The sequence below is a fragment of the Sus scrofa genome, chromosome 5 (genome assembly GCF_000003025.6).
Source record: "Sus scrofa isolate TJ Tabasco breed Duroc chromosome 5, Sscrofa11.1, whole genome shotgun sequence".
Lineage (NCBI taxonomy): Eukaryota > Metazoa > Chordata > Mammalia > Artiodactyla > Suidae > Sus > Sus scrofa.
Window position 1 is genome coordinate 61582641 of NC_010447.5, and position 17169 is coordinate 61599809.

The window sequence follows — 17169 nt, forward strand, 5'->3', positions numbered from 1 at the left end:
GAAAGGAAAGGATCCATTCAGTGAAGCAGAGATCACAAATGATCTAAAGGAGCACTGATCCCAAGGAGTACAGAAACCAGATTGAATGGCTTGGCTGGTGAGAATAAAATATAGGAAATAGAGATGAAATACAATGTTTCTTTAAGAACCTTTTCCTTTTTTTAAGAGAGACAAAGAGTGAGGATAATTATTATATTGGGAATTGAGGTCTGATGAGGTTAAAAATTGCTTGTAATTTTAAGTCGGTGAGAATGAACTACTAAGAAGACATTGACTATTCCAAAGGAAAGAAGAGTGATAAAGAGTGTATCACTCGGGTAGTGGGAGTGGATGGATTGAAATACAGTTGAAACTGGCTTTATTGAAGAGGAAGAAGAGCATCTCTGTTGAACAGGAGATAAGATGATTTGCATGTGTATATAGGAAGAAAGCTGAGAGATGTGTGGCTTTTTCTGTGATATAGGTCATCTTCTGAGAACAAGAGGGGATGTGAAGTTAGAGATTTGTTAAGAATGGACAAGGTGTGATAAAATTAATTTCAGAGAATGTGAAAGAAAAGTGACTTGAAAAGAGTAACAGGACTCCTAGCAGCATTAAAGCAATTTCATATTGGTGACAATGAATTTATATTGCAGTAAATCGACTGTGTATAAAGCCCTTGGCTTCTCAGGCACTGACGGAGAGAAACATATAATTTATATGATATATTGGATAAGGATTTTTTTGAACAAGTGAACCAAAAAAGTTAAAGGGAGTTATTATATTGACAGAAATGAAACATATTATGGAATCAAGGTGGACATGAGGGAAGAAGCAGACAGAAAGGTTATAAAGAAGTGGAATTGAAACTCTATCCAATTTCCTGGGATAGTCCATGATGGAAAATAATATGGAAAAAAAGAATGTATGTATATGTGTGACTGAGTTACTTTGCTATACAACAGAAATTGGCACAGCATTGTAAATAAACTATACTTTAAAAATTAAAAAAATTAAAAATATTTAAAACAGAGTGAAGTTAGGGTTAGAGATAAGACTGGAGACGCTAGCCTTGAGATCAAAGCATTTTCATGATGGAAGGAGATGAATGAGCCACTAGAAAGGTAAGGGTATTTTTTGGAGGGTGGGGAGATTTAGTAAGACATTTTGAGATGAAACTTTAAGGGTGTGACAAGGACCAGTGTTCCGATGGGAGGGGTTAGCTGAGGCAGAATGAAGTCACTTAGAGTTGAGGAGGCAGTGTCCAGGATGCAGGAGGATGAAGCACATGGATATCGATCAGTCAGAAGACTGATTCATCAAGGCTGGTGAATAATGAAGATACTTGGGAGGGCATGAGCAATGATAAGGAGAAAAAATGAACGATGGTGAGACTCATAAATTAGCCAGGCAACTTGAGGAAGATAGTATCAGTGCTATGACTCTCAGTCGTCAGGTACAAACTAACAACAGAGACAAATCGGGAAATTTATATTAAGATCTTTTCTTTTTCACACAAGATGGTGACCATTGAAGGCTTTCAAATTATATAGTTATTTATTGTAACATACTAGACTATATTAAACTATATTACATGTTTAATAAACAAGATGTAAACTCCATGCTCTGGGTGGTTAACTACCACTAAGTAGGTAGCAATGACTAAGAATTATCTATTATAACTTAACTGGTAAAGCCAAAGATATAATTTCTACTCCGACACATCTACATACTTCTCAATGTATCCAAAGGTACTCTTGTTCCATGTAAACTCTAATACACTAGGCAACTTGGTTCATTTATTTTTCTCTTAAAGTGCTCAGATTTGATATGGGGATATTCTTATTAAGCAGTCATTAAATGTAATGGATTTTTAAATACATTTTATATTGAAAAGTCTGTAATTTATGAACTGGTTTCCAAATACCAAAGGTCATGGCATGCTAAAGCAATATTTTCGCTTCCTGATGTGTATTTTGTGGGGGCGGGAGGTAAACTATAAATTGGCAGTTAGATGAAAACATCCTTTGTAGTTTTTCACACGTTTTGAATAGCAAAAGATTATAACTCATTATTTGATTACTTTTTTAATCTAAGATCTTCTCTGGATGTTCTTACACCTGGTTATACACTATATAACTTTAATTCCTGTCTGCAGCAATATTACATTCTTTTACATATTATTTTCCAACAAAATTTATTTTTAAATTTATTCTTCAAGTAGGTGAGTATGATTGCTTCTATTTATTTCCTTCTCTCAAGAAGTTAAAATATATGCAATTTTTAACATTAATTTCAATTGTTAACTCAGAATGTATTAAATAATAGCTTAGGAAAAAATACTTTTTGTAAAATTATGGTCCGTGCTCATTTTGCAATGGTGTGAAGTATGAATCCAGCTATCCCTTTTATTTTTCATTTCTTTGTCTTAGAATTTTCCTATTGTTTCATTTTTTTCAACTGTTTAGCCTCTTTTATTATATAATCCATCATTTTTTCATTATTTTGTAATGTTGGATCAGATGTTTTCATTATTTGGTTTTGATAAATACTGACAAATTATTTTCCAGAAGGGAAATATTTAAGTTAATTAGAAATACATGTAAATGAATGCCTCCTTTGCTGTCCTTTGTCTAACTCTGTGTAGCTGCATTTGGCTTTTAATATTTACTGATTTTACCAGTGAAAATGGATATCATTAATTTAGTTTGTATTTCTTTACTAGTGATAAAATAAAACTCTTTTAATGTAATTATTGGTGATAAAGCTCTTTACAGTAGCAATAAAATTTTGTTTCCATAATTTAACTTAACTCTCTTTCTTGTCTATGTGTGACTAGAAAGTTGTAACTATTAACTTATACTTTTTTTAACCCTTTATTTGTTTTATTGTCTTATGGTTTACATTTAACATTTTGGCTTATCTGAAATTTGTTCATGTATGTGTAGTGAAATTAATGATCCAAGTCTATGTAATACTTCACTTTGAACCAATACTCCATCTGATTCTATCACTTTTAAACTTTTTTAGACCACGCTTTTTCAATATTTTTTTTCTTTTTCAATTATTTATTCTCAAAAACAATAGTTACTTTTCTTCTTTGTCTGGAAGGAGGAGGAAATATTTTAATTTCTTAAAAATATTTTAATTATACCAAAAACATTTTAATTATACCAAATATTTAAACAGCAATATTCTTATAATGCCAATGTAGTCTTAAATATCATTTTGCCAGTGGATAAATGAAATGGTCAAAACTTTTGGAAAATGACATAAGGAGTTTAAAACCTTAATTTTAAAATAATTTTATCCCAGTTTTTAAAAATTTATTCTTAGGAAATAATCACAGATACACAAAAGGTCCTACGTATAAAATTATTTGTTATTTAGTATTTTTTAAATACTCAAAATTTCACCTTTAAGTACTTTTTAAGATATGTTTAATTTTCAATGAAATAGAAGCAATGCAAAGCTGCCAAAAGTCTAGCTACAAGTAACCACTGAAAATATAGCACATTGTAAACTTTTACTTTGCTATACATATCAATAATATTTATTATATTAATTAATGGTGTGCTAAGATATAGATGTATCATAACTTATTTCACAGCTCCCTTAACTGTAACACTTCTGTTGGTAACTCTTTGTCTTTCCAATTTAAATCTTAGTAAATTTAAAAAAAAACAAACCTGTGCTACATAACTTTTAATATTTAAAAAAATTTTGTAAGATAAATTGATAAAAATGGACTGGCTGATTAAAAATTTTGCATATTTTATGTTTTAATAAATGTTGATAAATAATTTTGTACTCAATCACTTGCTAAGTCAGAAAGTATCAAGGATCTAGTATTCTCACAAGTGAAAACTCCATTCTTTTATTTGCTTTTCTTTATGTATTGAGATTGAAGATTTAGTAAATTTTTTGAACTTTATCTTTTTATTTCCTTGTTCCTTTTTGGTGGTTCATTGGCATTGTCTTTTTAATTTAGTTAAAAGTAAGTAAGTTAAAAAGTTAAGTAGTAAAAAGTAGTATGTTGGCAGATTGAGAGATATACAGTTATTTTATAAATGTAAAATTTACCCCATTTTCCTCTATTAATAAAGAACCTACTAAGCAATGGATTATGTCAGTGATACAATAAACTTTATGTCAACCTGATTTGAAATACAAGGCTTTATTATCAAATTTAAATAATTAATTCTATGTTAATGTAGTTGTGTTTTAACCATAGTCCACACATTATTGACATTATTCATTATGAAGAGAACGTTGAGAAAGGAAAAAAAAATCTCCTTTTTAATCTACTCCTCTCAAAAACTGATGCAGATGGAAATGAAATGTATATTCTTATTAAAGGAGAATGACATTATTCAATAAGGGATGCAAAGTTGAGAGAAATATTTAGTCTCCTATTTCCTCCTATTTATACTTGCTGATATTACACCTAAATGTTTACTTGTACCTCAGAATGAATGCATTTTTCACTCTCCAATCTAATGCAATGACCCTCAATTCTTTTCCTCACATTTCTATTGCATAGATTCTAAAGACAAACACAGAAAGATACCAAGATTGAGCTAAAGCAATCTAAATCTTTCCAGGAAAAAAAAATGCTTACGAATAAGCAAAACAAAGATGTTGTAAACAAGCAAGAGTTAACCTACACAGAACTGAAAATGTCCAAATCTCAACAGAAGCAAAAAACACCCAAGAAAAACCAAAGCAATGTCATATCAAGTGAACAAGTAACTTACGTGGAAATAAAATTTCCCAGAACTTCTCACCTTCAGCGCAGAAAACAGCTGTTTAGGAAAAACAGAAAAGGTACAATATTATATATATTTTGTTATTAGCTAGATCTTAACCCTTGGTTTAGAAGATTTCGTTCTCTCAAAATCATTATAAAATTGCCACATTACACTAATTACCTATCGGCAGCACTCTCCTTAATTATGCTAGGATATTACCATGAAATAGCGTGTCTGAAATAGTCCTTCGCTATGGTCATTTCCTCTAAATGGCACTGATCCGAATTCCAACAGAACTGCATTTCTTGCAAGAACAACTGCATAAATTGCTTCTTCGGAGCATTATTTTAAAAATTATTTTAAAAATAATTCTTGTTATTAGTCTTCAGTTCAGTCTCAGTCCCACAACTATTTTTGGAATTTTTACTATAAGCTGATCTGAACTTAGGGTTCAGTAATGAAGAAATAATAACCTCTTAGCTTCAAAAAAGTAACAGAATTTGTTGGAGGAAAGGCAGATTATAGAAAAAGAAAAGAATATTTTGGAGGTAAGGCTTATAAAACTTCATGATTAATTGGATATTAGAGGTAAAGATGACAACTGAGTAGAATATGATAACAAGGCTTCTAACTTAAGTGACTGAGTAGTTAACCATCTTATCCACCATTAAAAAATGTTTAATCCAGTAAAAGTTAGATCATATATGGCATCTGAATTGTTTTTTGATCAGTTCAGAGGAAAATATCCGTAATGAAATTGGATTTAAAAAACTGGATCTCCAGGGAGAGGATGGAAATGTATGGGAAAGACTTATGTAAGTAGGTAATATTGCAAACAGAGATGATGTGGATGAAAATTCTATTATCACTTGAGCAGAGAAAGACTCAAGACAGGTATATGCGAAATACATGTCCTGAGAAAAGGAGAAAATAAACTATGTCTAATAAAGTACAAGTGGAAAATTATTTCCTTGGATTAACAATTGGGTTTTCGTTTGATTATGGAGAAAGACAACAAGTTACAACTAAGATTTAAGGGGTTGAAAGAAATGTAATATGGAAATAAAATGAGTCCAGAAAGAATTTTTACAGTTTTCACTGAAAAAGACAACATAAGAAAAATGGTAATGAAAAACGAAAAACATGAACAAGACAAGGGATTATATTTGATTTTGAGAGGTTTGAAGCCATGTGTAAACTAACTGGAGTTTATCAAGAAAGATGGTGAAGAAATGGACAAAAAAAGAAACTTAGAGAAAATGTTCTAGAGGGGACTAGGTGGCAGGGAGTAAATAGGACATATGAAAGGCTTGAGTTGACCATAGAGAAATGCTCATCATCTGAAACAAAAAGGAGACGTTGACAATAAGATATGAACATATAAAAATATAAATATATACATACCAGTATGGGGGTGAGCAAGTTAAGGGAATTCATAGCCTCAACATCCTTGGTGAAATAAAAGCAACTTCTTGGTGTTTGGATAGAGCCTTGGAGAGGCTTGATAATTTATATATTTATTTAATAATCAGAAGGACTTTGGGCAGAAGTTGACCACAACTAAGGAGATTAGACACATTATTTAGCCCCCTCATTGTTTAATCTCCGAGTCTGGGAATAAATTTAAAATCTTTCATCTTTAACACATTCAAGTAATTATGAAGTATCATGTGTCCAAGCCAACCTGCTTCTCTCTTGGATTGAGGTCCCTCTGTTTTCACCAAAATTACTGAGACAGACCACCCAAAGTCTCTCATCTTCCACTCTAGGCACTTTTCAGTCCTTTCTTTATGTCTCAAGAAACATACTTAGAATCGAGGGTATTTTACTCGTTTAGAAGAAAGCTAAACCTTGAAGATCATGTTCCCCTAATCATGTGTGCTGCAGATAGCCTTCCTAACTTTGGTATGCTGTGCAGGACACTGAAACGAGTCAGGCAATTGATTGTGAATTCCTTCAAGCTTCCTTTTAAAATTATTTTTAAATTTTAATTATTTTAGCTATTATTTTAAATTAATTTTAATTTTTAAAATTTAATTATTTTTATTATTCTTTAATTTAATTTTTAAAATTAAGATTATTTGTACCTCTGCCTCTATCTGGCATTTGAGCTCAGCGATGAGGCACCCACATGAGTTAACCAGGGCCATGGTATACGCCATCAGGATTCTGAAGATCAGCAGAAGGGGCACAGCAAAAGCCTGGATCCCCAGGAAGAAGAGAAAATTCTGGGCAATCTGGGGGAGACTGCAAATAAACTCAGGCCCAAATGGACAATGGCCCCCGGAATGGACCACACAACTTAGAAGGTGGGATCAGGAAGATGCTATAAAGCACAGGAATGGCAGAGATGGGCAGATCCAGGAGAAGGACCAGGGGAAAAAGAAGTTCACAGTAGAGGCCAGAAATGTGCAGGAGGCCGGGGAGCAGATAGAGAAGAAAATGATGACTTTTCAAAAGAAGTTCCTGAAAAGATCCCCTACTGTTCCTAAAGTTAAAAAAATATATATTAACGCTACAGTCCTATGGGCTAGTTCACCACCTCCACTCCCTCCTTGGCTCTCTGTGTTCCAGTCAGATTACAATTTCAGTTCCACAAATGCACCAAGTCTCCTGTCACCCAACAGCATTGATTGACATTGCCTTTCTGAGTGGACGACCCCTATTTCAAGAAATAATTCTCACTTTCCTCCAACTTTCAGTACAATGTCATTTTTTATAGAAACATTTCCCATCTTCATGTGTCTAACTTAAAAGAAAAAAATGTATTTTGTTATTTACCCCTTGACTAATACATGGACTGATTGTTTGAATGGCTAGTAAATGAACATTAATATTTATATGGAATTTGGAAATATTTTTGTTTGCATGGCAATATTATTTCTCTAGGCGTATTTCATTTCTAAGTTTACTAGCAGAGAGTATCTTTTTTGGGGGGGTTGCTCAGAGTTAATAATTTGTAGAATACTGGGCAAAGAAGGCTCAAAGATGCTAGTGAAGATGATTGAGGAGACATACCCAGGGCCTCAGGTAGGAAAAGAAAGAAGATCAAGAAAGAGCTAATGAGGAAATGTAGGTGTCAAAGAACTAAGGTTTGGAGTTCTCTGGTGGCTAGTGGTTAAGGATCTGGCACTGGCACTGAACACATTCAACACATTCAAGAATTAGAAAATAGACGGATGCCCTCTGAGAGTGAAACAATGATCTTAAATTTTATATTTGATGACTTCTTGGAAATGGTAAAATTTAATCGGTGTTTCTGTTTCTTTAGTGTTAGACCACCAGTCTACAGCATGGCAGGTAGTAACTGCGAGTCTGGGGATCTTGTGTGTGGCCTTGATGACAACAGTGGGTGTCTTGCTTGCAAACCGTAAGTAATTAAGAAAATAATCTATTCTTATTACAATCAATACATTTTACACTGTCTTTATTATCTTATCCTAAGCAGAACTAATTACTCTTATGATTTCTGCCATAGTATTTTCTAGCAGAGAAGACCAAAACCAAAAAATATCACCTGTTCCCACTCTATCTTCCGAAGATGATAGTGAGTATTTTCTCTGTTCAGTACACTTTTAATTTTGATTATTGGGTCTGAAGAGTTTGTTTTCCTGACATCCACAAAACTTCAAAATCGTGATAGACAGGAGTTCCCCTGTGGCATAGAGGAAAAGAATCCTGCTAGTATCCATGATGATGCAGTTCTATCCCTGGCCTCCCTCAGTGGGTTGGGGATCTGGTGTTGCTGTGGCTGCGGAGTAGGCCAGCAGCTGGAGCTCTGATTCTCCCCCTAGCCTGGGAACATCCATATGCTGTGGGTGACCCTAAAAAAAAAAAAAAAAAGCCAAAAGATTCCGACAGACAAATCAAATGCTGTTTTATTGTATGTTCAATTCAATTTTTACCAAGGAAATATTGATATTGTACAAAATAAGAAAAATGACATAAGAGAATGTGGAAAGACCCAAAGCATTATGCATATAAGGTAAGTGTTGTTTGTGATTTGAATATTATTATGAGAAAATTGGGATTTTAAATTATATTGACATGCAGGGCAAGAGAAATGGGTGAGGGGGGTCAAAAGGTAAAAAGAAAACAAATGAAAAACAAGGGAGTTGTGTCTCATTAACACTTTTTTCTTTCTAGCTCTCTCTGATGGAAATGATTTCTCTAGCATTTATGAAATTATTAAGCATATAAATTATACATTAATTTGTATCCAGATACAAAGCCATTATATAGAAAGCTGTTTTCATTTTTAATTCTCTTTTTTTCACTTATTGCAAATTTTCTCAAATCTCTATCAGTAAACTCAGCACTTAGAGAGAGAGGGGATGGAAGGGAGAAAGAAGGAGAGGAAGAGGGAAAGAGAGAGAGGGAGAGGGATAAATTTTTTTTGTAGTATTAGAGTTTTATTTATTTTTTAATTGTTATTTCCCTAACACAATTTTTTCCACTAAACAGCATGGGGACCCAGTTACACATACAAGTATACATATTTTTTCTTGCATTGTCATGTTCCGTTGTAAGTATCTAGACATAGTTCTCAATGCTCCACAGCAGGGTCTCATTACTAATCCATTCCAAAAGCAATAGTTTGCATCTGTTAACCCCAAGCTCCCCATCCATCCCACTCCCTCTGCCCCCAGGCAACCACAAGTCTATTCTCCAAGTCCATGATTTTCTTTTCTGTGGAAAGTTCCACTTGTGCCATATATTAGATACCAGATATGTGTGATATCATATGGTACTTGTTTTTCTCTTTCTGACTTACTTCACTCAGTATGAAAGTCTCTAATTCCATCCATGTTGCTGTAAATGGCATTATTTTGATCTTTTTTATGGCTGAGTAGTATTCCATTGTGTGTATATACCACATATTCATAATCCAATCATCTGTCAGTGGACATTTGGGTTGTTTCCATGTCGTGGCTATTGTGAATAGAGCTGCAATGAACATGCCGGTGCATATGTCTTTTTTAAGGAAAGTTTTGTCTGGATATATGCCCAAGAGTGGGAGTGCTGGGTCATATGGTAGTTCTACATATAGATTTCTAAGGTATCTCCATATTGTTCTCCATATTTGTACCAGCTTACATTCCCACCAAGAGTGAAGGAGGGTTCCCTTTTCTCCACACGTGCTCCAGCATTTGTTATTTGTGGACTTATTAATGATGGCCATTCTGACTGGTGTGAGGTGGTATCTCATGGTAGTTTTGATTTGCATTTCTCTAATATCAGTGACGTTGAGCATTGTTTCAAGTGCTGGGGGCCATCTGTACATCTTCCTTGGAGAAATGTCTATTCAGGTCTTTTGCCCATTTTTCCATTGGGTTGTTGGCTTTTTTGCTGTTGAGTTGTAGAAGTTGTTCGTATATCTTACAGATTAAGCCCTCATCAGTTGCATCATTTGAAATGATTTTCTCCCATTCTGTAAGTTGTCTTTTTGTTTTCTTTTTGGTTTCCTTTGCTGTGCAAAACTTGTCAGTTTGATTAGGTCCCATTGGTTTATTTTTGCTTTTCTTTCTGTTGCTCTGGGAGACTGACCAGAACACTTGTTAAGGTTGATATCAGAGAATGTTTTGCCTATGTTCTCTTCCAGGATTTTGATGGTGTCTTGTCTTGTATTTAAGTCTTTAAGCCATTTTAAGTTTATTTTGGTGCATGGCGTGAGGGTGTGTTCTAGTTTCATTGATTTACATGTGGCTATCCAGGTTTCCCAGCGATTCTTGCTGAAAAGGCTTTTTCCCATTTTATGTTCTTGCCTCCTTTGTCAAAGATTAATTGACCATAGGCGTCTGGGTTTCTTTCTGGGTTCTCTACTCTCTTCTATTGGTCTGTCTGTCTGTTTTGGTACCAGTACAACACTGTCTTGATGACTGTGGCTTTGTAATATTTCCTGAAGTCTGGAGAGTTATGCCTCCCTCTTGGTTTTTATTCCTCAGAATTGCTTTGGCAATTCTGGGTCTTTTGTGGTTCCATATAAATTTTTGGATTGTTTGCTCTAGTTCTGTGTAAAATGTCCTGGGTAATTTGATAGGGATTGCACTGAATCAGTAGATTTCTTTGGGTTATATGGCCATTTTTACAATATTAATTTTTCCAATCCAGGAGCATGGAATATCTTTTCATTTATTTACATCTTCTTTCATTTCCGGGAGAAATGTTTTTAACTGTGTCTTTTTTTTTTTTCAGTTGCAGTGGTTTCCCTCTGTCATCTTTCCAGGAAAAACTATGCTTTTTCATGAAGTGTTAGATTCTCAGCACAGATGCATTTACTAAGAAATATATATCTTTTGCCTACACAAAAACCAAAAGGGTAGAGTTCCTGTGTCATTGAGCCCAAAGGCATTCATCTTGAGTATTCCTGATGAGCATTCCCTATAAGCCAGAAAAAAAAAAAAGGAAAAGAAAGAAAGATAAGAAAAGAAAAATAATGACAATAGAGTACTTTGAATATGACAAAAATAATTTGGGGTAGCACTCTCAAAGAGAGTTAAAAGGGACAAACATTGATGAAAGAAGAAGTCTAAGGAAGTGTAAAAAAGATGGAAGAAAGAACTAAGTGCAAGTCTTATTAAAAATAAATTCTTTGAAAAAAAGGGAAAATGTCAATAGATGCAATAAACAGAGACTAGACAACAGCAGCTGTTAATTTTTGTTTAATTTAATCATTGCTTTTAGTACCTGCTTGATGTCTCTTAGAAAAAAATAAAATAATATATTCATGACAAATATTAGGTATTCATATTGCTGGTGTTTTTTTCCTTTATTTATCTAGCTTGAAAAGAAAAAGCAATCAAATAGGAAATAATTAAGGAAATGCACATTGCAACCACCATGAATTACCATTACAGAACCATCAAAATTGATCAAATCCTCTTCTAGCACTTGTTTGCTTGAGATTCAGCATTAAGCAGCTGCACAATCCTGGTGCCACCCTGTATGTGTGCTGACAACAGTCACCACTGCTTCGTCCAGCACCCTGTGTGGGCACTGACAGTGGCCACCACCCCACCAGATCGCTTCCCAGGCCTCTTGGTTTTTCTCAGGGCCTGATTGGCCCAGATATCATTATAGGCTATGGGGTGGAGTGAGCATGGCCAGGGTATTCACTCATTTTATTGAGAAGTGTGGTAATGGGGCAGCTACCAGTGCAAGGCTCTCTCCACCCTGATTTGACTAAATACACTCTTAAGTAGAGTCAAGGCTTCTTTGGCCCTTGTGTCTGTCCTAGTAGTTTTCCCAGTAGAGAAGGGGGCTTGTCTTCTCCAGACAGGACCCCAGGACTGGGATGCCCGATTGTGACTCACCTGCTGACTCTGCAGGATAAGGGTTCTTCTTTTTCTTTCTGATCCTTCCCAGGGGTGCAGGTCCTGACATGTTGCTTTTTTTCTCATCCTACTGGGGTACAGTTTTCTTGCAGCTTTTATTGTGTAAGAGTTCTGCCAGTTTCCAGATATATGCCCGTGAGGATTGTTTCACATGTAAATGTATCATTATTATTATTATTTTAGTCTTTTTAGGGCTGCATCTGTGGCTATGGAAACTCACAGGATAGGGGTCAAATCAGAGCTGCAGCTCCCAGCCTTATACCATAACCACAGCAACACGAGATCCCAGCCCAGTCTTCAATCTACACCACAGCTCACGTCAACACTGGATCCCCGACCCATTGAGTGAGGCCAGTGCTCAAACCTGCATCCTCATGGATACTAGTCAGATTCGTTTCCACTGAGCCATGACAGGAACTACCTATAAATGTATTTCGTGTGAGGAGATGAGTTCCACATTCTCCACCATCTTGATCCCCCTCCCTGTTTTTGATGATTATAAAAGGATTATTAAAATATACCAATTGTATAGGTTTATTACCTAGCTGAAGTATACATTTTTAAAAATTACTTACTGAATTTTATTCTGTATATTTAAAATTATTAATAAAAATTTCCGACAAAAATTGGAATAGTTCATTAATTACTTTCTGTGTTCACATGATTATATATTGTTTAGACTTTTAAATATGCATATATAATTTTAATCTCATCAAACATGACTATAATCGCATTTGAAATTATTTTCCTTATAGATAAAATTTTGTAATAAATTTTAAGTAGAAAAATCCAAAACGTGAGGTAAATATTATTGTTGGCTATGGTTTGCATAATACTTACCAGAAGTATTACAAAAAAAATGTGCTTTAAGTTTTGCTTTCTAATATTCATATGTATAACAAACATGAAGATATAGTCATTGTGTTGGTAACAGCTCTTCATAGTACAACATACACATTAAATATGTTTACATTTTCTAGAATGTTCCTATGACCTTTGTTCAACCGACTGGATTGGATTTGGAAATAGTTATTACTGTCTTTTCAATAAGCCCAAAACCTGGGCAGAGAGCCATGTTGCCTGTGCAGAGCTGAATTCCCACCTTCTAAAGCTAGATATCAAGGAAGAGCTGGTAAGGCATACACTTTTGTGTTTTTGTTATAGTATAACTATATTTATATATGAAAGCCTTGGTGATTGACATCATAATTTGGGAAAACTAAAGGTTGTCAAAACTGTATGATGTTTTATTACTTTGACTCTATATTCTTAGGAAGAAGTTAGAGAAATTCCTCTATTTGAACATTTAATTCTAAAAGATAACCACATTACCAAATGAGATAACATCTTGAGAAAAATCGTATGAATACTAAGTGGATGTGTGAAAGCCATTGGGAGAAGTTTAACCAATAACCCTTGAAACAGGAAGGAGTGGATTAAAATATGCACACATTTCTGGCTTATGAATTTTTCTCCAATAGGAAATTACATCAACGCTTGAAATGAAAGGATGGATCGGTCTCAAAATCAATGAAACAAATGAATTCTGGTTATGGGAAGATGGCACTGAAGTTAATGAAAGCCTGTAAGTACAGTGTTTTAATAATTGAACTTTTCTGAGAGTATAAGGGAAACTTGTATTTGTGTGTGTGTTTTTAAGGTGCAGAAAGAACAACAAAGAAAAAGGAAATCATGTTTTTGTTGAGGATCAGTCTGTGGGATATAGTTTGGAGAAAATTGCCAGTTCTTTCTTAAAAATCTCATCTTTAGAACCTTGACATTTTTAACTTTACTGAACTCTTAGAAGAAATGTGTGCATGGTTTTAGGCAAGTTAAATCTATAAACTTCTATATTCTTATCATTTGTCATTTGATTTACAGTTCTGCTTAAACAGGATAGGATTAGATACTCTAGTATTTTCAGTTAAGCTTAATGTTTTGTAATTAAAGACAATCAGTCCTCAGGGTTTTTTGTTTTGTTCTTGTTTTAATTTGTTTAGTGTGTTCTTTTATTCTTTCTCATTTTGTTTGTTCTTGATAATTGTAAGCTTGAGGTAAAATTGGCATTTGCAGTCACCAACACTTGCTTTTTAATTTTTCTTTACAGATCAGAATTTCTGAAAATGGGGGACTATGGTTGTGCATATAAAGAAGGAAATTATATTTACAGTGATAATTGTTCATCTGGGAAAAGTTATGTCTGTGAGTTTAGTATGTAGCAGCTATTAGCAGCTACTTTGCTAATACATGTTGTTACTGAATCCTAATTTAATAAAATAAATTAGAAAGTACTTTTTTATTTGTTACTTTTATAAATATGTATAAACTACTGTTAAACATTTTTTTAAACTGCACTCAGAATACTTTGAATTTCAATTTATATTCAGTTGAGGAAAGTTTACCATCCAGAAATTCCTGAAGAATAAGTGCTTTCCCTAACACAGCTCATGTTAGTATTAATTCATTGAATAGGATTATAAATCCCCTTTTATGAAGTAAGTAACTTTGCAAAATCAAAGAGATACAAAGATAAAAATGATTTCTATATCAGCGTTCTGGCATAAAATGCACAATTTCACATTGTTCAAGTGATTTAAAGTGATGAAGACAGGTTTAATGAAAAAACAAGAAAAAGATAAATAAAATAAAGAACAAAGAAACTAAGAGACTAGAAATAGTGGTAAGCCATTATCACTGCTAGAAAGTAGAACACTGAAGCTAACCATTTGTGGCTCAGAGAGCCAATTTTGCACATTTCTTCTCAATTCAGCATTTACTGACCTGGTTGGTAACTTGAAATGTATTAAGGTGGATTTGTATTATGAAAATCTACAAATACAGTGGTACTTGCCCTTTTTTTCTATGCTGCCCATTGGCAAAATCCACTAGGTAGCCAGCTGGAGAGACAGAGCAGAAAAAGGTAAAAAATTAGGGGTGGGGCATCACAAATCAAAAATAAGCAACAGCTACTTTTTCTCCACTTCATGTGCATTTTCCTCTTTCATCCAAACAAACATTTCCTCACCTCTAATAGATGAAAGGCACAAATATCCTTCAGCCAGTATAGGGTAATGGAGTAAAATCAGTTCAGTAAAGCTCCCATTTGGAGCTTAAAACCAAATATTCTTTATACAACCAGTCCTCCTTACATAAGGTAACCAGGAATGGCAGGGAGAAAGGAAGTGCTATGCACAATCCCTGTCTGTATAACTGATTATGAGGCCAAACATTTTTTTTTTTTTAAGGGCCACACTCGCGCCATATGAAAGTTCTGAGACTAGGGATTGAATTGGAGCTGCCACTGCTGGTCTATGCCACAGCCACAGCAACACCAGATCCAAGCCATGTCTAGAAACTACACTGCAGCTCGCAGAATACCAGATCCTTTAACCCACTCAGTTAGGCCAGGGATCAAACCCACAACCTCATGGATCTTAGTTGGATTCTTAACCCACTGAGCCACAACCAGAACTCCTGGACAAACTTGATAATCATAACTTTCTTCTTCATCATTTATTTCATGCTTCTTTTTGCTATTTGTTAACTGGTAACATGACCCAAAGCTTCACTGCCCCTGTATTGAAAACCTAGCTCCATAATATCACAAGTATTATCTAATGAATCTTATTACTGAAGATGTGAATAGTGAAAAGCTCCTGAATGAGTCACCTGTGTTCCAGGTATAGTTCTCTTTATCTTCATTGTGTAGCATCAAACCAATATTACCGTGATAACAGGTATCAATAACTCTAGTCTCTACAGTAAGCCTCTTTGGTTCCTTTTCCAGTGGCATGGGGTTCAAAAGCTAGAGAAAATCCATAAGATGGTCATCTTGTGCAGTTGTTTATTGAGAGTTTCTTTTGGAGTGGATTCACTCTGCTGGTAATTTGTGTAGTACACAAATATCTTTACATTTTTTTCTTATTCTATTTAATGCATGTTGTTTTTGCCAAGACTTTGACCTGCTGGAAACCCATTAAATACAGTGAAAAACAGGTGGACTCTTTGGAGTACTGACCACTATGTTGAATTTTTTTTCATCATTTTCTTACAGGGACATCTCTAAGTTGGATTTGAATGCAGCAGCTGTCCATACAGATCTAGTATCTTGTACCTATCTATAGAGTAGGTCAATATTTTTTCCTTTCCTTTCTATTTGTTCTAGGTAAGCAAGCCAATCTTGTGCCTGAAGAGTCATTCTATGGTTTATGACATACCGGAAATACAATGGAATCCAGAGATTCTATAATGTATCATTCATAAGATCCAAAATCTAGTAGATATTATTATATGGGCTTGTTTGATACACTAGAAAATGTGACAGTACAGACATACCTCAATTTATTGTGCTTTATTTTACTGCACCTCACAGTAAAGGTATAGTTTACAAAATGAAAGTTTATGGCAACACTATATTGAGCAAGTCTATTGGCACTATTTTCCCAATAACATTTGTTCATTTCATGTCTCTGTGTCACCTTTTGGTAATTCTTGCAATATTTTAAACTTTTTCATTACTATTATATTTTTTAGGGTGATCTGTGATTAGTGAGAGAATTCTAAAGGCAGCAAGAGAAAAACAGTTATATACAAGGGAAATTCCATAAGGCTATCAGCTAATTTCTCTGAAGAAACTTTGCAGGCCACAAGGGAGTGGCATGACATACTTAAAACATAGAAAGTAGAAAACTTGCAACCTAGGATACTCTACTCAGCAAGCTTATCAATTAGAATCAAAGCAGAGATAAAGAACTCAGACAAAACAAAAAGCTCATCAATACTAACTCAACCTAGAAGAAATTTTAAAGGGTCTTCTTTAAATGAAAAGGAAGCAAGAATCTATAGGAAAGGGAAAATTCCAGGAGGAAAAGCAAATATATAGAAAGAACTGAGGATCAACCAATTAAATAAACCAGTATAAAGATTAAAAGACAAAAAATTATAAAAGCGACTATAACTACAATAAATAGTTAAGAGAGAAGAATGTAAAAGATAACATAAAAAACACAAAATAGGGTGGAGGGGAGTAAAAAATGTAGATCTTTCAGAATGTGTTGGTACTTAAATGACTACCAGTTTAAAACAAATAAATAATAGTTATAGTC

General features: G+C 34.1%; 1 protein-coding gene across 6 annotated transcripts; it reads left to right on the forward strand.

The window, feature by feature from the left end:
* On the forward strand, positions 1228 to 14345 carry LOC102165642 (natural killer cells antigen CD94-like). 6 transcript variants are annotated; one of them, XM_013988417.2, is made up of 7 exons: positions 1228 to 1435; positions 4523 to 4806; positions 8002 to 8100; positions 8209 to 8277; positions 13045 to 13196; positions 13546 to 13649; positions 14172 to 14345. In XM_013988417.2, the coding sequence occupies exons 2-7, from the start codon at positions 4593 to 4595 to the stop codon at positions 14281 to 14283; spliced, it is 750 nt and encodes a 249-aa protein (XP_013843871.1). In that variant the 5' UTR covers positions 1228 to 1435; positions 4523 to 4592; the 3' UTR covers positions 14284 to 14345. The 6 variants fall into 6 exon arrangements, with proteins under 6 accessions (XP_013843871.1, XP_013843870.1, XP_020948014.1 ...); XM_013988416.2 differs by having other exon boundaries at positions 1228 to 1367; XM_021092355.1 differs by having other exon boundaries at positions 1228 to 1367; positions 4584 to 4806.

Coding starts and splice junctions, on each gene's coding strand:
- LOC102165642 (XM_021092355.1), top strand. Junction 13,197..13,545: donor TAGATATCAAGGAAGAGCTG/GTAAGGCATACA, acceptor TTTCTCCAATAG/GAAATTACATCAACGCTTGA. Junction 13,650..14,171: donor ACTGAAGTTAATGAAAGCCT/GTAAGTACAGTG, acceptor TTTTCTTTACAG/ATCAGAATTTCTGAAAATGG.